Source organism: Tetrahymena thermophila (assembly GCF_000189635.1).
Source record: "Tetrahymena thermophila SB210 genomic scaffold scf_8253891, whole genome shotgun sequence".
NCBI classification, from domain to species: domain Eukaryota; phylum Ciliophora; class Oligohymenophorea; order Hymenostomatida; family Tetrahymenidae; genus Tetrahymena; species Tetrahymena thermophila.
Genome location: NW_002475961.1, coordinates 306,388 through 330,000, shown reverse-complemented (window position 1 = coordinate 330,000; position 23,613 = coordinate 306,388). Strand labels below are relative to the sequence as shown.

The 23,613-nt window shown below is 22.8% G+C and overlaps 9 protein-coding genes across 9 annotated transcripts; 3 read left to right on the top strand and 6 right to left on the bottom strand. All coding sequences in view use genetic code 6, as the record gives it.

Moving 5' to 3' along the window:
• Positions 1–21: 21 nt before the first annotated feature.
• TTHERM_000683404 (GDP-L-galactose phosphorylase, putative) lies at positions 22–1,502 on the top strand (the record flags this gene model as incomplete). The annotated part of the gene is made up of 4 exons (XM_012800910.1): positions 22–235; positions 327–663; positions 849–1,017; positions 1,074–1,502. 4 exons carry the CDS (start codon positions 22–24, stop codon positions 1,500–1,502), a joined length of 1,149 nt encoding a protein of 382 aa, XP_012656364.1.
• Positions 1,503–1,834: 332 nt separating this feature from the next.
• On the bottom strand, positions 1,835–2,402 carry TTHERM_000683403 (glycoside hydrolase family 1 protein). The gene is made up of 2 exons (XM_012800909.1): positions 2,245–2,402; positions 1,835–2,186 (listed from the first exon to the last, which is right to left on the bottom strand). The coding sequence occupies exons 1-2, from the start codon at positions 2,356–2,358 to the stop codon at positions 2,034–2,036; spliced, it is 267 nt and encodes an 88-aa protein (XP_012656363.1). The 5' UTR covers positions 2,359–2,402; the 3' UTR covers positions 1,835–2,033.
• Positions 2,403–2,455: 53 nt separating this feature from the next.
• On the bottom strand, positions 2,456–3,110 carry TTHERM_000683402 (hypothetical protein; the record flags this gene model as incomplete). The annotated part of the gene is made up of 3 exons (XM_012800908.1): positions 2,456–2,619; positions 2,740–2,841; positions 2,897–3,110. The coding sequence occupies 3 exons, from the start codon at positions 3,108–3,110 to the stop codon at positions 2,456–2,458; spliced, it is 480 nt and encodes a 159-aa protein (XP_012656362.1).
• Positions 3,111–4,239: 1,129 nt separating this feature from the next.
• TTHERM_000683401 (transmembrane protein, putative) lies at positions 4,240–5,292 on the bottom strand (the record flags this gene model as incomplete). Its single annotated transcript, XM_012800907.1, has 4 exons — positions 4,240–4,505; positions 4,577–4,728; positions 4,862–5,179; positions 5,258–5,292. The coding sequence occupies 4 exons, from the start codon at positions 5,290–5,292 to the stop codon at positions 4,240–4,242; spliced, it is 771 nt and encodes a 256-aa protein (XP_012656361.1).
• Positions 5,293–5,634: 342 nt separating this feature from the next.
• TTHERM_00683400 (tetratricopeptide repeat protein) lies at positions 5,635–9,311 on the top strand (the record flags this gene model as incomplete). Its single annotated transcript, XM_001027376.2, has 10 exons — positions 5,635–5,702; positions 5,781–5,922; positions 6,068–6,445; positions 6,552–6,671; positions 6,728–6,877; positions 6,930–7,283; positions 7,333–7,584; positions 7,640–8,104; positions 8,157–8,579; positions 8,655–9,311. 10 exons carry the CDS (start codon positions 5,635–5,637, stop codon positions 9,309–9,311), a joined length of 3,009 nt encoding a protein of 1,002 aa, XP_001027376.2.
• Positions 9,312–10,779: 1,468 nt separating this feature from the next.
• On the bottom strand, positions 10,780–11,304 carry TTHERM_00683380 (cytochrome protein C; the record flags this gene model as incomplete). The annotated part of the gene is made up of 1 exon (XM_001027374.1): positions 10,780–11,304. The coding sequence occupies one exon, from the start codon at positions 11,302–11,304 to the stop codon at positions 10,780–10,782; it is 525 nt and encodes a 174-aa protein (XP_001027374.1).
• A 506-nt stretch (positions 11,305–11,810) lies between these two features.
• TTHERM_00683370 (EF hand protein, putative) lies at positions 11,811–12,730 on the top strand (the record flags this gene model as incomplete). Its single annotated transcript, XM_001027373.3, has 4 exons — positions 11,811–11,877; positions 11,986–12,198; positions 12,248–12,443; positions 12,544–12,730. The coding sequence occupies 4 exons, from the start codon at positions 11,811–11,813 to the stop codon at positions 12,728–12,730; spliced, it is 663 nt and encodes a 220-aa protein (XP_001027373.1).
• A 578-nt stretch (positions 12,731–13,308) lies between these two features.
• TTHERM_00683360 (tyrosine/nicotianamine aminotransferase) lies at positions 13,309–14,973 on the bottom strand (the record flags this gene model as incomplete). Its single annotated transcript, XM_001027372.3, has 2 exons — positions 13,309–14,115; positions 14,560–14,973. The coding sequence occupies 2 exons, from the start codon at positions 14,971–14,973 to the stop codon at positions 13,309–13,311; spliced, it is 1,221 nt and encodes a 406-aa protein (XP_001027372.1).
• Positions 14,974–16,871: 1,898 nt separating this feature from the next.
• TTHERM_00683350 (ABC transporter C family protein) lies at positions 16,872–22,177 on the bottom strand (the record flags this gene model as incomplete). Its single annotated transcript, XM_001027371.3, has 6 exons — positions 16,872–17,290; positions 17,380–17,641; positions 17,714–18,684; positions 18,769–20,481; positions 20,532–20,994; positions 21,629–22,177. The coding sequence occupies 6 exons, from the start codon at positions 22,175–22,177 to the stop codon at positions 16,872–16,874; spliced, it is 4,377 nt and encodes a 1,458-aa protein (XP_001027371.3).
• Positions 22,178–23,613: the final 1,436 nt, after the last annotated feature.

Sequence of the window (23,613 nt, the reverse complement as noted above, 5' to 3'; positions counted from 1 at the left end):
AATCAAATTTTGAATATATAAATGGTAGATAATACAGTTAATTTTGATGACATTCTTTCATCAGAATGGAATAGTTGGTATAAGATAAAGGGAAAAGGAGCACCTAAGAGTAAATACGAAGAAAACAAAATAAGAAGTCTTTAAGGAGGTTTCATAGCTATTTTTAATGAAGGACTTATTTAAAATAAAAGAGCTCCTGAATTCAACTTTGATAGTGAAGAAGAATAAAATGAAAGTAAGTTTAGTCTTTAATTATCAATCAAGAATCAGATCTTGATTTGAATTTTTACTAAAACCTATTTCAAATTCTTTTTCTTATTCTTTAGTAAAAGTTTATAAAAATTTTGATGAAAGCAAATTCAATTTTAACAGTTGTCCATAGGAAGAAATATTGTTTTATGTTAATTTGGATGATGAGATCATATTCACCAAAGAATAAAATAAGCAATTAGATGAAAAAAATCTGGATGAATTTGAAAATAACTGTGATAAATCTCTAAATGAATTTATAAATCATCCAATTATAGCCAACGTATCCCCAATAGCCAAAAACCACAGTCTCATTACTGTTTACCCAGAAGAATGTTTGCCATAAGTTATAGGATAAGACATTCTCTCTCTTGTTTTAACAACTTTCAAACTAAGCAATTCACCACATATGAGGTAAATTTAGTTAAATTGTATATATTAATTATATGTTTGAATAATAAACCCATAGTTTTTGTAGAAATGTTTTTAAATAAAGTAAAAGTAAAGTATAAATAAATAAATTATTAAGAATTACATATTCATTAAAATCAAAAATACAAATGTTTAAATATTTTATTTTAATTAAATAAAATCAATAGATTAGGTTTTAATAGTTTAGGAGCTTTTTCTTCTGTAAATCACTTGCATTTTTAGATTCTTTATGCAGATGAGCTTTTCCCATAAGAAAAGATATTCCCAATTGAAAAAGCAAACAAAAAACTTGTTTTGTGCTCCACTTTGTAGAACGATTAGGAAGAAATTAATATGGTAAATAGCCTTTTAGAAAACACATCATTATTTATATATGCAAAATAATTTAATAGTATTCAGTAGGAGTTAGAGTAGAAGAGTTAGTTGGATATATAGTTAAAGGATTGGTTTTCAGTCCAGTTGGATCAGAAGGCTAAGATATTTCAGATATATTTAGTAGTCTAGCTTTTGCAGTAGGTGCATACACTAATATATTATTAGATGAACAAATTCCTCACAATATATTTATTTCTGAAAGAGGATAAAAAATTTATGTTGTTCCTAGATAATATGAAAATGAAACTAAAGATTATCATCATTTATGTAAGCCTGCTTTCTTAGAAACAGCTGGAGCATTTATTGTTCGTGATTAAAAATTCTTCAATGAATTAACTATTGAAGGAGTTCATTAATTCTTTAATAAATATGTGTAATTGTCTGAGAGCTAATTTAATGGTACAGTAAGCAAATTTAAGTCTTTGCTGTTGTAAAATTTCTAATGAAGAGGCTTCAACATAAAAACAATTAATTAAACATAAATAAATAAGTGAAATCAATTAGTAAAACTATTTTTTATGTTTTAGAAATATTTTTTAATAAATCAATCTATGAAATAAGAATGATTTAAAACAACAATTTAATAAAATGATATAAATTTTTTCATAGTAAAAATAAAAATTTAAAAAATTGGTTAAAATAATTAATTTTTTTAAGGCTTCTTTAAAAGACAAAAATTAATTAATAGTAAAGAAATATTTATAAAAAAAAAAATTTTCTTAAAATTGAAGAATTTCTAAGTTTTTATTCAAAATAAAAAAATCTAATTTAACTAAATTCATGAAATAAAATGTTTTTTAAAATTAAATTTATATGTTATTTTAAAGAAATGTTTAGGTAAATTATTAATAATATTTAAATTTTAAAAATACAATAAATAGCTATTTATTTTTTAATTGATTAACTTTTTAATTTATTTATTTATTTACAGATAATTGATATTAATTTTTATATTTTTAAATTATTTTAAATTTATTTCAAACTATTTGCACTTCATAACCTTCACAATAAATTTTGAAAGTAGAATTATTATTTGGATTTACTGGTAAAAACCATCGATAACTAAATTTTTCCCCAAATATTTCTGCCAGATTGAAATATTTTCTTCCTCTAGAATAATTTACTCTTTACTTTAAATTAGCAATAAATTTTTATTATTGGTATTTTTTGGAGTGATAATTTATTTACATTTGAAGATATGCAGTTTTGTATTTCTAAAGTGGTTTCGTTTTTACATGTTATAAAAAGCTAAAAAAAGAAAAGACCAAGCAGTGATATTGTAAAAGCTCCACTTATTACCATTGATGTAGAGAGTAAAATAAAAGAAACTATATCCTCTTTTGACTAAAATATACAAATCAAATATTTAAAATAATAAATTTTACAATCAATTTTACATTCATGATATTAATTCCTAGTTTAAGAAAATCAATTAAAGTTGGAATAGCTATCTAAAACAAGGCTATTGCAGCATATATTAAGAATAGTAAAAAAAACTTATGGTTTTTTATGCCTACACAATTTCCTATCCACACACAGTGATGATCTCTCCTAAAAATACAGCTTTTAAGATAAAAATATTAAATCAAATTGTTCTATTTGTTGTTATCATTAAGTTAAACATATTATTTCAACTTTAAAAAAATTAATTATAATTAAATATTTTGTCTATAAGCATTTTACTATCCACAAATTCTGCAATGATGAATTCTAGGAACTTTGTAAGATTCGCAATATAAGCATCTTTTTGGGTTAGAAGTATGAACATCCTCTAGTTCGTTTACTCTTATTTTATTGTTAAAATAAATTATTAAACTTCAAACAAATTAATTTTATTCACTCATATAGTTATTGGTTGATTTATTGTTCCTCATTTATTTACACTGCTAGATTATTTTCTCTTGATATTTAAGGAGCAGGAGCTAATTAATATTGTTAACTAGAATACGGTCTTCCTTAATTAGGCAGAGGAGGTGGAACTCCATATTCAGGAATTTCTATATCATCCTATTTCTAACTACTTAAAACGCTTTGATTTACATTTGCATTTACATTTTATTAGTATACTATCTCTCTTCTCTTTACCTCTTCAATCAGCTCCTACAATAATATTTATCAAAATTTAATTCAATCAGTTAAAAGCTTAATATTTTATTTTATCACATAAATATAAAATAATATATCTACTTTATCAAATACAGGTCTTCCTGGTGATGTAAAAGCTACTTTGAAGTAAGTGTATAAAGTGAGGATAAAAAATGTATTGAATGTTATTCCTAAAAGAATTCCAGCCCATAAATGCTTTATCATTAAATTATAATCAAACTCCTAAATTTTTAAATTATACCACTAAAATTTTACCTAATCATGAAAAGAATCAGATATAAATAATTCAGCTATATATAAAACATCAAACTAAATTCCAAGATAGAGCATCAAAAAGGTTGTAATTATCAAAAAAATATTCCTCTCGCTATTTCTACTCATAACTTTTTAGTTAGCTTAATAATGTTAACTTATCAAATGAGTTTATTTATAAATTAAGAAAAATTAATCAAAATTAGCTATTATTTTGTAAAAAGATATAAGCAAAAATTAAATTGAAAACAGTGCAGAATAGCAATAACTAAAAAATCAGTAATTTTATGTATTAAAACAACAAATCATTAAAATGTAATCAATTTAAATTCATATACCTCATAATAACCAAGAAAATTAAAAGAATTATTTATAAACCTATTTGATAAAGAAAAGTCAAGAAATTTTACTAAATTTTTCTTTTTCTTTTAATCTAAAATAAGGAATTTATGCTTCATTTTAAATGCTGCAATTTTTTTTATACAAATTAGATTATTTAATAAACAGTTTTGTCAAGAATATTTGTCAACAATAGTAAAATAAAGATTACAAAAAAAGGAATATTTTTTTTGTAAAAAATGTTAAATTTAATAAGAATTTAAGAAAAAAAAGCTCAGATTTTTGAATATTTATGAAGAATTATATGAGATTGCTTAAAAAATTATATTTTACAAACTAATTTAAAACAAAGAACTCAAACTTCTTATTAAATCTCACCATATTATAAGAATTAACTTAAGATATTTAATAAGACTAATATATCACAACATTGCTTATATTGCTTATCTAAATTAATAACATCAAATATTTAGAAAATATCTATTATCAAAAAAGTTAAGGAATTTTATAATTTTCTTGAATCTTCTTTCTTTAATATGTAGAGATTATGTAACCTTATATAAATTTAAAAAAAAAATAATTTATAGCATAAATAAAGGAATAAAAAATTTACTCTTAATTGTCTTTCTGAATTTATGTTCTGCAACCTTTATATATTATTTTATGTTTGAGATTTATGTCATATATTATAGATATCTATTAAACTAATAAACCATAATAACCAAGAGCAGCATTTATATTTTCTTCAAAAGCTAATTAATATTTTAGTAAAATGAATGTTTTTGCAAACAAAAAAAATAGTTTAAAATAAGCTAAAAATTACTTGAAATTTGTTCATACTGCCTAAATACTCTTGATATCATATTTAAAAAGAGGAAACATGTAAATTTAGAGTTAAAAAATATAGTGCAAAGTTAATAACAACAAAGTCTTCTTTTGGAATTTATCACTGTTTCCAATACGTCAATCTTTTTGCTTGATGTTATTTATAAAAAGAGATATTATTATTGTTGATATTAACTATACTTAACTTAGTTAATATCTATTTATGTATAAAAAACCTTAAAATGTAAATTCTAGGTTTTTATCAAATAAAGAATAAATTTACAATTTGTCATCACACTCATGAAATATCTCATATGACTTGGTTTAATAAAGCTCAAGGCACTGCTTTCTTTCTTCTAATAGTGCATTGTTGTCTTTATAAATTGAAGAATATTTTTTATAATCCTACAATCTCTTTTCATATTGCGCATAATTTGATTTATTTTCGTTTATTTATATTTGAATCTGTTGGATCTCATTTTTTTACTAACAATATGTGAGACTAAGTTGTGTTAAATTTTATAATCTCTATTCAAGGTCTTACTTAAGTTGTTCTTTCATTTTTTAAGCTTTCTTTTTATTTTCTACTGCTATTCTCAATCTTTTTTATCAAATATTTTGTTAACTATCATCAAATAATTTGATTCTTAAAACAAATAAATAATATGTATATGCTTACTATTCTAATAACGACATACTTTAATCTTGACTCATCTTTAAATTTGCTAGAATAAGTTTATAATTTTTTTTGTTTGTTTAATAAATCTACTTTAAATTTATAGCAAGCTACCACTAAAATCAATAATGTTCAGATACAAAAATTAATTATTGAAAACTTAATTGATTGTTTATAAAACTTAGTTAAATACTTATTTATATGCTATCCTTAGTAAATTAAAACATACTATATTATCTACAATAAAAACAAAGATATACATAAAAATATATTAAACACAAATAGAAATATCAATTATCGTCTATTATCAATAAATCAATTAATAACTTTCAAGAAAATCTACCAATTTATTTATTTATTTCAATATTTTAAATTTTACAATGAGTAATAATACCAAACGTGAATATTAAGATGATGATGACGAGGAACATGATAGCGATTTAATGAGGTTATTTATCTTTAGCCATTTACTTTTCATTCAAATAAATTATATGTGATTCATTTTAAAATATTTAATTATCTACAGCGACTTCTCAGATGAAGAAAAGCGTCACAAAGACTTAAAGAGCTAATTTAAAGGCTAAAGGCAATAAAAGATCCCTCAATAAATTTCATAACTCATTAGTGATGCTAATTCAAAATATGTCTTTTAAAATCAAATAGACGAAGTATGAGCTAATTTAATATAAGTGTTTTACATTTATCAACAAGATGAATAAATAAAGCATCATCAAAATTTAAACCCTAAATTTAGAATTTTTCATTTTATTTACTTAATTTATAATATTTTAAACATCATGTATAAATTTCTAGGCCATAGAAATAGCAAAAGAAATTATTAGACAATACCCTAGTTTTACAGATTCTTATGATTTGCTTGGAAACATTTTTGAAGAATAAGGTATGATGAAAGAAGCTGCTGAATATTAATTCTTGGCTGCTTATTAGAGTAATGCAAATGCGAAAAAATGGGAGGGTATCGCTTAGTTATATAAAAAGGCAAAATGTTATGATAGTGCTGGCTATTGCTTTGGGAGAGTTCTTAAAAGCGACACATTAAATACATCTCTTTGGTGTGAGAGAGCTAAGTGCTACGAACAAACAGGTGAACTTAAAAAAGCAATCAAATGCTTTGAAAGAGTTATTAAAATGGACGAAAAGAATTTTGATGCTATAAAAAATTGTGCAAAAGTAAAGAGTTGTATTAAATTTGATTAAAATAATTTTAAAAAGAATTTAAAGCTATTTATATTTTTAATAATTTTGAAAAATATAAAGTTTTATTATATTCTAACAGCTCTATTTGAAACTTGATAAGAGTGATGAAAGTATAAAGCTTCTTAAAACAATGATTAAACCAAACGACATGAATAAGAATTATAATATTATCCACATGATATGTGAAATATTTAACAAAGTATATTTTAGCTTAGTTTTAATGCTTGCTTATTTTTTCTAAATAGATTTTTTAAGAAATAATAATATAAAGAATTGTGCGAATTTTTAGAGGAATACTGTGAGATGAAAGATAAAAACGTTAGAGAAACCATTTTAGATGAACTTCCTTTAGCAATTTTAATATTTTATGCTGTTTCACATGCAAAACTATAAAATAAGGAGGAAGTAAATATAATTTATATTAGAGTTGACAATTTTAACTTTCTAATAAAAATAGTGTGAATTAGGATTTAATTTAATTTTAAGAAGAGAAATGGAAGAAAATGATGACTTTGTCTCTATCATGGAAGAACTTGCAGAAATGTATGAATCTTCAAAGGAAGAAGAAAAAGCTCTCTAAATTTACAAAAGATTAATATCACTGCCATTTTTGTAGATGAATTATCAATAAGTTTGGGAAAAATATGGAACATTATTACTTAAACTTCACGAAAATGAAGAATCAATCAAAGAAATCGAAGAAATAATTTAAAAATTTCCAGATTCAATTGATTTAAGAACCGAGTTGTCTTCAGTATATTAGAGTCTTGGACGTAACTAGGATTCCTTAAAAATTCTTGAAAATTTACTAGTAAATTATTCAAATTTAAAAATAAAAATATAACTAAATATTTCTAAAGAGGGATGACATTGAAGAGAACGACTTCGAAACTAGGAAACAATCGGACGAAATCAATTTAGATATTAAAGAAGAGGACATTGACAGATATAGCTACACTGCATCATATTAAGATGAAAATAATGATGAAGATGAGTACATCTATTAAAACGATGATGATGATGAAGATGATGAAAACTATTAAGACCGAATTAAAGTTGACAAAAAAAATATTTTTGATAGATTTTATTTAGATAAATCAGATCAAAAGAAAGTAAGACATGCAAATTAAATAAAATAATTAATTAATTAATTAAAATTATATTTAGACTAAGAAAGAAATAGGTGTAGATAATGATGACAATGAAGATCAAGATGCAGGTGATGATGATAGCGATTTTAATTATGAAGAAGAGTAGCATAAAAGAGTTAGTTAGAAAAAATAAGCTTCTAAAATTTCAGGATAATATGATTAAATGAGAGAATAAAATGAAATTAAGCCTATGAAAAAGAAAAAACTTAATAGCAGGGTAGAAAAAAAAATAAAAAATTAAATGGATGATGAGAAAGATGATGAAATCTTCTAAATAAATAAGTATTAACAAAAAGATTTCTTTGAATAAACTTAAGCCAAAAAGAATGAATTAGCTTAACACTACTCAGTCAAGAACATGTATCTTGAGTATAAAAAAGGATAAATAATTTTAGATACAACGAAGGAGATTTCGAAGCATAAACTTGATAAATAGTTCTAGACCTTAAAATAATCCCTTTAGCTTGAAAAGGAATATAATGTAAATTTAAAAAAAATCAATACATTTAATCATTATATTAATAAATTAATAGAATTTAAAAAAATCTGTACTCAATCGTATTTTGATAGAAAGCTAAAAAAAAGGGTTCCAGAGAAGACTAACAACTCCTAATAACCTAAAGACATTTGATAATCCAAATTAAACACTTCTTATTAAAAAGAAAAGACAAATGGAGGAACAAGAAATATTAATGAAAAAAAAATTCAAAAAATCAGAAGAACTGACAGCAAAATATTTATAGAATGTTGAAGTTCTTTCTTTAAAAGTTGGTCATGAAGAATATATTTAATATTTAATTAAAATGCTTAAAGTGTTAGTGAAGTATGATTGCTATGTAAAAATATCCAAAATTTGTTCATTGGCACATAAGTTGCATGTATGGAAAGATATAAGATTCTTTGGCTATCAAGAAACTGTTGCAAAATATGGGCTTCTAGCAACTCTTAAATTAGAGGTTCATTTTTATTTATTTTTTAATTTAATATTTTGTCATTGTTTTAAGTTTAATTTTATTTATGAATATAAATAGAACTATGATAAAGCTTTTACATACATAAAGTTATTAATTAACAGAAATTCAGATAGACTGTATCTTTAAGTTATTTTATGTATTATAATGAGACATATATCTAATGTCAATATCTACAAAACATTTTTATCAAGAATGGTTAAAAAATCTGATGATTCACCTAAATTTTTACCAATTGTTGCATGTGGTTTTTTAGAAACAGGAAACTTTGATTTAGCAACTGATGTTCTTCATACAATACTTAAAAATGATAAAGCAAATTCATTATGTAATTTATCTTTAAGTGTATGCTATGCTTAACTAACAACAGCAAGAACAACTTATGAAAAAGAGCAAATGGCTGCTAAAGCTGTTCATTACATGTAAGCCTACTAATAAACTAGAGGATTGACTAGATAAATGGAAATATATTATAATTTAGGTAGATTCTTCATTCATCTTAGCATGAATGAAAAAGCTATTGAAAACTTCGAAAATTGTATTTAACTTTTTTCAAGTAAAAATTTGAAAGGAAGCTACACATTAAACCCAAAATCTAAAGAAACAGACGAAAAAATACTTTAAAAGGCAATTTATAACTTAATTTTGCTTCATAAAAATTTAGGTAATTACCAAATAGCCCAATCTTTATTAAGATAATACAATACTCTAAGTTGAATTTGATATTTACTATAAGAATCTCCTAATATTCCTTTAGTAGATAAAATAGAGCCTTATATTTAATATATTTTATAAATTATGATCTGAACAATATTATATTAAATTATTGTAAATTAATTTTAAACAAACAGTAAATATTTAATTAATTTATTTTTAATGATATACATTATAAAAGTATTATTTTTTATGATTATATTTAAAATAGTTTCATTTTAATCTTATTTATTTTCAATATTTTAATTGTTTATTTTAGCGATTAAAACATTCAAATTATTTTATTTATGATATAAATTTGAAATTTAATTTATAAAAAATATTTAAATTTAGCAAAATCTATTTATAATATTTGATAGCTCATTTGTAAAAATAAAGAATCATATAATATAAAATTTTAAAGATTTTTAAAAACTTTATTCTTTTTAATCATAAACATATTAATATTAAATTTTCTTTATTTTTAAACATAAAAAGTAATACATTTTTGTTTCTGATATTAATATGAATGTTTTATTTAATTTATACTCATAATTTTTTTTAATGAGTAATTATTAGTTAGTATAAATGAATTAATCAAAAAAAAATAAATATAATCGCAAATTATAAATATTAAATACAATAAATACATGATATTCTTTTATTTTCAATATAATCTCAAATTATTTCAACTAATAACACTCAAAATTATTCAAAAATGTCTTTTATCACATTTATTAAAACCAAAATTTACTTTTAAACTTTGAATGGTGTAAACCTAATTCATGACTACATATAGCATACCTAAAAGGTTCATGTATTAAGACACACCATACCATTTTGGATTCATATGGACCTTATTCAATTCAATTTAATCCTAAAAATTAAAATTAGTGATTGAATTTATTAAAATTAAATTACTTTAATAACAGTTTTTTAATTTTATTTTAATAAAAATATATTAAAATCAAATAGAATTATAACTTTAAACATTCGCTGTAATATATTTTTTAATAGATAAGATTGAGAAATTTAGTTAACTTACATATTAATATTAGAAAGGATGAAAATATATAAATCTATTTTTGATGATTCGTATAATGATTAAATTAAAAAATTATTAATATTTTCTGATTTTTAATTGCCTAATTAAATAAAATCTTATCTACTTTTTAAAGTAAAAATGGTCATTAAGTTAAGTAAATAAATATCAAACAATTTTTAATAAATTTTAAATTCAATTAAAATTGAAATCTTTTGCATTTAAATATTAATTAGAATAACTTATGATTGGATGCAAATTTTTATCATTAAAAATAAACTCTTTTAAAAAATAATTAAATTTTATATATCTCTAATTGGAGAAAATATTTTAAAGTAAAATTAATTTTTATTTAGATTAAAAATTCCTTTTTTAATTATAAATATTATGCAAGCATATAAAAATTTATTAGTCAAATAGTAAGCTTTTATAAAGAATAATATGGTTTTCTCATCTGTCATGCCAAAATTGAGGTGGATGTGTACTGTATTTTAAATGAACTAAATATTCAGCTATATCAGCTCTTTCTTTAGAATCTTCAATTGGATCTAGGTAAAAATCTGTCTAAAAATATTGATTTGGGTCCCAAAGAATAGAATATAGCCTATTCCTGTTCCAATGATAACTGCACTAGGCGTATTTAGATTTAACAAACATTCCTTTAAATCTATATAATACTTCTAATGGTAAGGCATTATTATATTCATCATCAACACTATGACAAGTAGCACAACAACTTTTAACATAAAGTTCTCTTCCATTTAATATATCTCCATCAGGTATATCATACTCTTCTTTAAATTAATCTTTTTCTCTAAATCTTCTCTGCCATTTTGTATATCCAATTAATTTTTATCTTCTAGTTTTTTTCGTATCTTAATTTAATTACTTCTCACTGTTTTAAGATGTATTTTCCTTTTATACTTTAACTTAACTTTACGGAGGTAACTTTTCTTCTGCTTGAAAATATACCATATTTAAACTTATCTTTTATTTTGAATATCTTATATCAGATTCTGATTATTTTAATTTCTTAATTTTTTGATGATTAATATTTTATTCCTGATTATCTACAAATTAATTATAAATTAAATGTTTATCTTTAATTATCAACTAATAAATGAATATTATAAAAACGTTTAAATTTTTTTAATCAATTTATAATTTAATTTTATAATCAATAGTTTATTTAAAATAGAATATTTTATATTTAAAAAGAAGTAAATGTTAAAATATTTAAAGAATATTTTCAAATAATAATAATTATTATTTTGCAAAATTAGATTTAAATAAATTAACAAAATGATTTATAAAACAAACTATTAAAATCCTATCTTTTTTATCTTAATATCTATTTGAAAAATTAATCAAATTGTTTATTATTTTAAATTATTAAAAAATATTTAAATTCAAGACAGACTATCTATATATTAAAGAAAGTAAATAAATAAATAAAAAGTCTACTTTGAAAAAAATTAAATATGGGGAATTAAGTTAACGTTATTAAGGATAATGCGTATAGAAAAAATACAAGTTCTCTTCTAAATGGTATTTAAATTTACAAATTTTATCAATTAGATGGATAGTTTTATCAAAGAAATTTTGTTTTAATTTAAATAAAAAATGAACTATTATTTATTTAACATTATTTTAAAGTACCTTTGAGCAGGGTTAGAGATTTTCATGCTTCCTTCAAGAGTATTTGTGATAATTTTAGTATGGATTTAAGTGAATTTGAACATATATTTGGTGCAAGTGAAAGCGCTTTTGTTATTTGGGATACCGATAACAATGGTTTGATTGATTCATTAGAATTATTTAGTGGAATCACTCTATTTTCAGATACAAAATTTGAAGATAAAATAAGATGTAATTACTTTAAAAATTTTAGAACTTTTGTTAATTTTTTTATGATTAGTCTTGTTCGATCTGTTTGATTTCAATGAGTTAGATAGCTTGGCTTTAGTAGACATAGAATTTATGATATATTGCTGCATAAGTGCTACATACAAAATATTTAGTATATCACAAGAAATTTCAGCACAAGATATTTCAGAGTTTGCAGAAAAGCAATTTAGCACAGATGTCAGAATCACAGTTGTTAAGTTGCTAGAGTAATTTTAATTTAAATAAATAAATAAATAATATTTAAATTTATTATTTTTTAATTGATTGATTTCGAATAAATTTATTTTAAAATGATAAAATAAATAGATAAGCAAAAAAATCAAGTAAAGTCACAGAATTCTTTGACATCATAAAAATGGAAAACCCAAATAGTGGATCAAAGAATACATCTGGCTAGCCAAACATTTAAAAACTAGTAAACAATAATTCTTTGGCTAAAGAAAATAATTTAACTAATAACATTGACAGTAAAGAAGAAAGTAAATAGTAATGATAATAATGATCCTTCTATATATATTACTAATTGAGTTAAATAACAATTATTAAAATCTATTCATAAATTATTATATTTTAATTACATTAATAATTTTAATTGTTTCGTATTAAACTTTAAAATAGTTTTTATCAATAAAGCAATTAATTAAGTAAGAAAACAAATATTTATTTATTTATTTTTTAATTAATTTGTCAATTAAATGTAAATTATCAAATGAATTATAATCAAATAGAAATAGAAAAGAAAATAATTATAGATGAGCATATAAAAGATATACAATATATTTGTTATAATTTATTTTTGTTTATTAAATTATTAAAATTTGGATTAATCGTTTTTTTTTTGTTGATTGATGAGATTATTATAAATACAAATTTAGTTATTCAGTATTTTATTTATTTATTTATTGAATGAATTATTGATTGATTGGTTATTTGTTTATTTTTATTTGCAGTGATAAATTATTTGATTAAATTTATTAAAAGTATTTAATCAAAGCTTCATCACTTAAGATAGGACTCTTGAAAATGGAATTTATTAATTATTTTAAGTATGAGCTTGCTTAATAAACTATCTCAATTAGATTTACTGTGACGTTCACAGAATTCTACCAGACGAGGAATGAAGCTTTCATATATTTTCTTGGTAGCACAGGACATCATTCTGAATCCTTAAGTGTCTCCTTTGAAAACACTAAGAGGTAATATTTAAATATTTTCTTCTTCATTAAGAGCTTGTAGGAAATCAATATCACTCTTAAAGTTCTTAAATTATTGAAGATCAACTAAGACAGAAATATAGAAGGTTCCTTGAGCAGGAATGGGCTTGATACCTTTAATGTTAGAAAATTCTTCATAAAGATAATTGTAATTTTCTTCGAAAGTCTTCATAAAGTTCTTTGTGAAATCAGCAGTCAATGTGTCTAACAATTCAGGGAGAGCTGACATTAAGAAAGAGCAAGGATGGAGACACAATTAACAAGTTGTTAAGCAGGCACCTTTAACTTCTTTTAATTTTTAATTCTAATCAAAGAAAATCATCCAAGAAATACCCCAGCCAGGAACAAGGAAAGTTTTTTCCATACCTCCAATTACGATAACAGGAACATCAGTGGTAGCATGACCTAATGAGATGAATTCATAGTCACTGAAAGATTCATTCCAATAAACTTCATCACTGATGATAAATAACTTATGCTTGCGGCAGAAGGCAAATATTTCTTCAATGTGTTCTTTAGGAAAGATAGAACCGAATGGGTTAGAAGGATTAACTACCCACAAAAAGCGAGTCTTTTCATCTACTAATGTAGCCAAGTGTTCTAAATCAATTTAGTACCCCTTTTCAGGATTTAATTTGTATGATCTTGCTTCAACTCCAACACTCTATAATTAATTATTAATAAATAAATTTAGTTAAAATATTCTTTTGTGTTTTCCAGTTTTTGATTAATTGCAATCAAAAAAATTTTTTTGTATATTTATGACGAAACTTTTGCTCTTTTTTTATATTTTAAGTTGGTTTCGATTTTATAGAAATTTTTGTGCTGAATTTCTATTATTATTTCTAAAATTTTAATCATAAATTCTATTCAAATTTTACTAAAGAAAAATTTTAGATCACCTAAATTTTAAAATTGCGCTTAAAAAATATAGCCAAATTTGTATTATTGATTGAAGCTATTTATTTTTTTAAATTAATTGATGCATTATATATGTATTCTTTAAAGGCTACATTTGGTAACCAAAAAAAGTATAGTTAAATTATCATCAAGCCAAAAGAAGTTTGTAAAAGCTAAATCTTATTAAATAAAATAATCAATTAATTACAGGTCCATTTTTATGGAAGAAGGGATAACCTGGTTCAGGTACAAGTATATTATCGCCTGAGTTAGTAATAGACATTAAAGAAATAAAAAGTCCCATATTAGCACCGTGAGTTAAAATCACATCGTTGCCAGTGATAGTCATATTAGATCCTCCGAAATGCTTTGCAATTGCATTACGGGCAGCTATAGAACCGTTTGAGGCAGCGTAAGAATGGTTCTTTGGGTTTAAAATAGATTTCTTAACTATATCATAGCCAGCTTGAGGCATTTTCACATCAACATTACCATAATATGTGGGGTCACCCTTTAAGAAATTGAGTTACTCCTTACCGTTTTGTTGGGCAGGAGCAGAAAACTTACCACCTAAGTCATCAAAAAGACCAGCTTAGAGAGAGAATTTAGATGCTTTAATCATTTAAATGATAGTTACCCTATTATCTTTGTATGTATGTATTTGCTTTGAAGTTTTTTCTTTTTAAGAAAACTTTGATTGCTATTTTTTTTTTTTTTAACTATTTATAGCTTAATATTATTTTAGAAATTAAGCTTATAAAGAGAGAAGCTGGCTTAATTGGGAATTTTACTTTTTTATCAAGAAAGCAATGAAAGTACTAGTCAATTATTATCATCTATTCCAAATAATCATAAATTTTTTTTTTTTTTGAATGCAATTTGTTTTCAAAAAATATGTGTCGTATTATCTTCGCATGTTGGTTAACTTTTCAGATAAAAATTACGCAATTTATTGTTTATAAGTGATATATTAATAATCACATCATTCTTTACACTGTACCGATTTTACTCATCACTTGATTAGATAATTCTTAGAAATTTAAATATTGTTCTAAATTTATAAAGATATTATTATCTTAGATTGCTTCATAGTGATAATATAGTGGTAGAGAATGAATAAGGACAATTTTTGCATCACTTTGAATACTTTAAAAATGGTTAAATAAACTATAAGTAAAAATAAGTTTTCATAATTGTGATAGATTTTATTGAAGTAGATTTTAAAATAAGAAAAAAATAATGGTTTCATATTCCATAAAAATTAAATAGATTTAGGTGTTATCAAGTTATTAATTTGATATATTGATCGTTTATTTAAATTAAACTAGATTAAAAATAAACATTTTCTTTTTTAAGTATTTATTATCAAATTTTATATATATTTTCTTTATAAATGAATGAATTTTCTTAATTAATTTAATGAATACCAAAATTTTAGTCTTTGGAAAGCAACTATTTGCAGATTTTATATTTAGTTCTATCAAATTTAATTTTGATATTTATTTTTGGAAGCATATTCAGAAATTTGTTGCTTAACTTTCTTGATAAATGTGTGAAGGATATAAAATCAAATAAATATCTTTTAAAATTTCTATACGCAAAAATCAAAAAGGGAAAGGCGTGTAATTAATAGAAGATTATGGATATTTTTTTATTTCAAAGTTTAACATTTTACTAAAAATTATGGCCTTCGTTTTTATAATCTCTTAAACTAAAAAGCCGTTTCTTCTAAAATTTAATTTTTTAAATTAATAAAAGTTGTCGTTTTTTATTTTTTTTAAATCCCTATTTATAACTTATAATCTCGAATGAAGTGATTCAATTATCACAAAAATTTCTACTTAATTCAGTATTGCTATAAATTTAATTTATTTTTGGCGTTATTTGAAAACTTAGTTTTCCTCAAAAAATATGTTAAAATAATTTGAAACAGATGCTAATGTAAATAAATAAAAATAAGTTATATAATCAGTAAATTAATAAAGTATTTGGAAGTTGATATTTGTAAGCACTTATACTATTTATTTGAGTATTCTAATAATACTTTTTTTACTGTATAAAATTATTTAAAAAAAAAACTCAATAATTAATTTGTTTAAAATAAATAAAAATAATTTAAAATAAAATTAATCATTTATATTTTCTTATTAACTTGATTTCTCAGTTTTCAAGAGTGAAAAAAATATTCATATTAAATATCTCATAAATATTTCAAAAAAATTCATATTAAACATTTCATAATAAATGAACACAAATTTTTTAATATTAAAAATTAAAATTATTTGTATTAAGATAGTGAAGAAATATCTAAAAATAAATAAATATCTGTCTTAGACTAAACTAAAATTAAAGAAATTAAATAAAAACAGCTTTTATTTGCTTATAAATAAACAAGAAAAATTATTATTCTTAAATTTACTTGAAATAAAAATAATTTAATAATATTAATGTAAAACTAATAAAAAAATAAATTTTTTTTATTTTAATTTTTAAGATATCATCAATCAATCATTCATTCATTCAGAATTCTTCAATGTTATGCATTTGCAAGTACTTACTCTTAGCATTGCTGAAAATATTAATTGCATTGTTTTTTCCTGTATGTAAAACCATCTATGCAAACAAAGTGTTTTTTGTTATAAATGTGTCTTCAACACTTTCAGCTAATAAATTGTAAGGTTCGTCACATTCTGCTACAACACCTTAATCCATTACTATAACTTTATCATAATCTGCAATAGTATTTAATCTGTGTGCTATAGTAAGAACACTGCTATCTTCAAATTTTTCACGTATTGTTTTTTAAATCAACTTATCTGTCTCCATATCTACATTAGCTGTTGCTTCATCTAAAACCAACATTTTATTTTTCTTTAAAATTGCTCTTGCTAGGCAAATCAACTACTTTTAACCAACTGAAAATACACTCTAGACATTAGCTATTAAATTTGAAAAAAATATTATTTTTATATTTGAATTTCTATTTCAAAATTGTTAAGATATTTTTTTTAAATGTCTAATTTTTTACTCATATCAGTATCAAGTTATTGAGGACAATTTTTTAAAACATGTTGATCTAACTCGACCATTTTGAGCGAATCCCATAATTCCTTCTCACTGTGATGGCCTAGTGGATCCAAATTTCTACGAATAGTACCAGCAAATACAAAAGGAACCTATGGAATAATAGAAATTTTTTAACGAAGAGTATGCAAACCGAGTTTAGCTGTATCTTAGTCATCAAAAATAATTTGAGATCCTTATTCTACTTCTGTCATTCTAAAAAGGGCCTTTTAATAATTAAAAAATATGTAATTTTAATTAGTTTATGTGTATATTTATAGTTTGTTTGTTGTTTTTACTTATAGAATTGAAGATTTTCCAGCACCTGTTCTGCCAATACATCCTACCTTTTATCCTTACTTGATATTAAAATTAAGACCTTTTAATACTGGGTTAAGATCTTTGGAGTATCTCATAAAAACATTTTTGAACTCTAAATTTCCTTGCTTAGGCCATTAAGTAATTGCATTTGGTTTTGCAAGCTCTGTTTTTGTTACCTTAATATTATCTTCAAGCAAATCTTATTTATTAACTAAACCATTTTTTATATCGTATTCGCTAATCAGTTCAGCTTCAGAAGGCTAATCTACCATTTAGTAACCTCTTTCACAGGAGGACATAACTGAATCTACATTTAACAATTATCTCAAACACCATTAAATAGAATCTGTCATCATCATAAAATATGTTAAACTCTACCCTGCTAACCCTGGATTACCTGAAGATAAACCTATAATAATAAAGACACCAGCACCAGAACCCGCTGTAGCTATATATTAGCAGAAAACTCCAAAGAATCTACCAACAAGCCAATAAATAATGTTTGTCTAAATGCTATTATTGCAAAGTTGTTACATTTTTGTAGCAAAATTTTACTTTTAATTATAAATTTTTATGGGAATAACACCTGATAAAGTTGATTGGAAGAACTAAAACACTGGGTTTTTAAACTATAAGTCAATAATTTTTGATCTTATAATTATATCCTTGCTATAATTTAAGAAAAATAGCAACAAAATGATTGTGCATACTGCAGGGATAATGACAAAAGGATTAATTACACAACAAGTAATCATCAAATTCAAGAAATAGAACATGATATCAAGACCATCATTAGCAGAATAATTTAGTGCATTATCCATTAGACCAATATCATTTGAAAATTTATTCATCAGATATCCACCAGGAGTTTAATCAAAAAATAACACAGGTGCTCTAGTTAAAGATTTAAACATATCGTCATGAAGGATTTAACTTCCTTTCAAAATACCTTTTCAATATCAAAAAAATAATTTCAGATTAAATTCAAAAGTTTTGTTTTAAAAATTTTTTCAAAAAAAGTAATTTTTTTTACCAACAGAAAGCAAAATGTATTTCAAGAAATTCAAGATCAAATATAAAGAAGAAAAGCCGAATAGGAAACCAAACAACTTTCCTTTTGATTCATCGCTTGTTGAATCGTAATATCCCAAACCTCTATTGAAAACTGTGAATGCTATTTCTGAACTTACAAATAGTACAAATAGAATAAGAGGAAAACCAAATATCTTTCTGTTTACAATACCAAAGAATCTTTAATAAGTTCTTAATGTAACTTTTGTATTATCTTTGACTTATTTAGGTTAAAGTTTATTTTAAGCTTCTGCTTTTTCTTTATTTTTTAATTCTGCGTTTTTTTCATTTATTTAATCAATCAAATCTCTTTAGCTGTTAGAATTTGATATACTTTTTTGAGATTGTGTTTCGAATTTCAGTTAACCAGCTGCTAATTTTTTAAGTTCTTCTTCCATTTGCTAAAAGGTACCTTCGTCTTTAATCTCATTTTCTTCAAATATAATAATTCTGTCGCAGTTTTTAGTATAATGAATCTAGTGAGTTACTAAAATCACAGTCCTATTTTTTAAAATTCCTTAAATGCAATTATGGAAAAGCTTTTTAGCAACTTTTGAATCAACAGCACTAAGAGGATCATCTAAGAGATATATATCTGCCTTACTGTATACAGCTCTAGCTAAACTGATTCTAGCCTTCTAACCTCCACTAATATTTATACCTCTTTCTCCTATTTCAGTTTAATCTCCTTTACCCATTTCTTTAAAATCAGGAAGTAAGCAACATTATTTTACTACCTAATTGTACCATGATTCTTCATATGATTTTCCAAATAGAATGTTTTCTCTCACAGTACTTGAGAAAATATAAGGTTCTTGCTCTACATAGGCAACTGAGCTGTTATTTTATGTTAAAAAAGAACCATCATAGGAAGGTATTTCTCTAAGGAAACATTGCAAAAATGTTGTTTTTCCACTTCCTATTTTACCTACTATACCGAGTAACTCACCCTTTTTAATAGATAAGTTGATGTTCTTCAAAGCAGGCTTCATTTAATTTTCTATTAATTCATTATTTTCTGTTGCTAACATCTTTTAATCTCCCTCAGTTTACAAAATTACGACTTGTTAATTATTTTCCTTTTTATCTGTATTAACTCTAGATCTCCAGTAAGCATTGAAATTACTAAATTTAGCTGCTAAATCATCACTTAACTATTATTGAGCTGTATTACTTTCCATGTTGAGAGCTGTCATTTCAGTTTCTTTAATAGTTATGATGTCTATAAATCTATTATAAAAGATACGCAACTCGAAAAGATAAGAGATACCCATTCCTGTGAAAAGCATAACATTAACACGGATATATTAAAGCATTTCGATAGTTGAAAATATTTTTGCGCTATTCAGTTCATACCCAGTGTAATGAATAATACAGAATATTATTGTTGCAACAAAAAGCACAAAGCACTTAGAGAAAGTCTTTTCAATACATTGAATGCAGATTGACTTGATAGCCATTGAAATTTCGTCACTACGAATCTTTTCAACCATTTATCTGAATGCCTTTTCCCAGCCATACATTTTTATCAATCTTATTCCTTCAATGGCTTCATTAATTAATTTTACTCTCTCATCACTCTTCACAGTTCTTTTCTAAGTGTACAGAGCAGCTTTTTTTCCAAAATAGTTTTGCATGGGAAACACAAAGGATAAAAACAATACACTTAAAAGACCTTATTTTTTTAAAATTTGTCAGCAATCAATTTATTTAAATTAAATTTACCATATGGTCCAAGACGGAAATATAAAATTATAAGAGCACCAATAAAGATGAATGGAGCAACAATCATATTAAATATGAAGAAACCCTTCAATTCTGTGGAATTGAGATCACTAGAAATCAAGTTTATTACTTTACCCAAGTTAGCTTCTTTAATTGAGTATGAGCTGAGTTTGCTAATTTTTTTATACAAAGCATTAACATACAAAAGTCTAACACGGCACAATATATTTTAACCTACTGCCCAAGAACCGTGTCTGAAAGTAGTAGATAAAACCAATGATGCTAGCACAATACCACCCCAAATATAAGCTGATCTATGGTCTTCATATATCATATACTATATGCAATAGTTTAAAGCCACTGAATTAAAAAGTTTAAATCCTGCATCTAAGAAGCACATGACAAATGTTTAAAAAATTTCAGCCTTATATAGCTTAATTGATTTCTTAAATATTTAAAAAGGCTTTTTTTATTAAAACAAAAAAATTAGTATATTTGTAATTACAAAAAAAAAATCTAAATAAAATGATGGATGATAAAACATTTTTTGTGATAATAGTTAATAAATAATCTGAAACAAAACTAATCAAAATTATGAAGCCAATTAAATAAATGAAGAAAATTGAGAGATTTTGAATTAAAAAACCACAAAAAATGATCTTCTCCATTGAAAAAAATAAATAAAAAGTTTTAATTTAAAATTGAAATAGATTTAATACAAAAATAAACCTATTTATTTTTATTAGAAAATATTTATTAATTAACTTTTATATTGAATTTTCTTATTTTAGATATTTGATTAAGATACTTAGTAGTATTTAATTGACTTTAAATTTAATTTTTCTCACATATTTCTTACATTATCCAAAATTCTTCTGGAAAATTTGAAGAATACTAAGATTACTTTGATGATAGGAAAATTTTATTTAAATATAACAATTTAGATCAAAAATAATTAATTATTCTTTCAGATAATTGTTAGAAGAAAGAATTGATTTATAATAAATGTAATCAAATGATCAAGATCACTGCTTATATTATTATAAACAAAATTAGAGGTTTTAAATCTATTAATTAAGTTTGTATATTATTTTTACCTACAGTTTATTAGTTGCTTTCAACATCAAGATATCATCATAAAAATCATCTGTAACTTTTTCAACTTTATGATTTTCTTTTATCTTTGGGAGATGCTACAAGCCTAAATTGCATCCCTTCACAATAGCCTTTTTAATTTTTACAGAAAGTTTGACCAAATGGATAAATATAATTCTAAACATGAAGTGGACATTCTAATCGTAATCCATGTCATCAAATCTGAGATCTTCTGGCTGCGATTTATTTTATTACTAGCCTATTGTTTCTTACTTATCTTAATCCTTTTTATCACCTGTATTATTTTATTATCCATTGCTTTCCTATTTTTAAAGCTATTAGTTTTCACTGTCTTATCTAATTGGCAAGGATGTTCCATTTTCTTAGGTATTGATTTGAACATCATCTAGCTTCAATTAATCTACAACCGGTTATTAATTAGCCTCATCTTAGTACTAGCTATCATTATCTAAAACACCTACTTCATTTAAAGAAAAATCTGTCCTCACTGGTTTATTATGAGGACTATGATTAATATCAAATTCATCCATTTTTGAATATATTATTCTTTATTTTCTACTTTGACCTATGTTTTTTTAAGTTAATTTTTTTAGCTATTTAAATTAAAAATAAACTTTAAATTATTAAAAAATAAGATAAATAATGATATCTACATACAGTCACATATAACCATTTAGATTTCATCATACTTTTAAAAGCATTAATAACAATATTCTTTTATTAACTATAACAAATATTTTTTTAATACTATGCAATCAATACCTTAATTTTAAATATGCTTATAGGAAAAATTTGAATAACTTCTATTATGTATAAAGAAACTTATGAAAAGATCTATATTACATTTAATATTAGTGATTAAATATTATTTAAAAAATTAAATCAATAATTCACAAATAATCTTTTTCTAATTAATTTAGGAAGATTCATTCAATATTTATGAAAAATCAAATAAATTAATATTTGATAAATTGAACGAATTGCTTTGTTTTTTTGAATGATTTACAAAAAATTTTTTTGAGAAATTTATTAATTTCTTCTGCAAAATATATCATCAAAAGTTAATTTGGAATGTTCATTGTCTCTAAATTATTTTTAAAATTATAATTGAATAAAAATATCAATGTTTTTTATTTTCATAAAAAAAATAATTTTTATTTTTTCTAATTTATAAAATTTATTTTTGTTTTATTTAATTTCTGTTTAAATTATTATAAAAAATATATTTGAAGGCAATAACAGTCTTATTAAATTCTAATTTTTTTATAAAATAAATAAATAAGGTAAAAATAAAAATATTAATCTATCTTTACATCTAAATATTCTTTGAATATTATGAATATCACAAATTCTCAAACAAGTAATAAAAATATCTCATTAAATCAAAAAATTAAAAATAACAAAAAATTATTAATGATCCATAAAAAAATTTTTTTTAAACTCTAAATTTGTAATTTCATCTTTGTTATTAGATATTTATTTAAAGATAATCTACAAATGAATATCTTTTTTGAAAAATTATACTCTTAATTTAGATTTTAAATTTTTAATAATATTTTTTTTAAATGCATATCAAAATAGCATTTCAAATGATTTTTAATTAAAATGAAAAAAATATTTTAATATGATTGATTGATTATTTAAATTTTTATTTTAAAGAAAATAATTGAGTCATTAAATAATAAAATGACACAATTATTGGATTCAATTAAAAACATCATGAAAGTTAAGCATTCTTTCACCTGTTAATTATGTATTTTAAAAGAGTGAATGATTTAACTATTTTTACTTAGTTTTTTGAAATTATTTAAATTAACAAAATGTTGGAATAAAGTAGAAATATCTAGAAATTGTATTATTTTGAATTAAAATGTAATAAAAAATAAATATGTTTTAGATAGAGTTTTAGAAATAAATAATTTAAATTTCCAATATATTCTTATTTACTTTCAAAAAATCTAAAAAC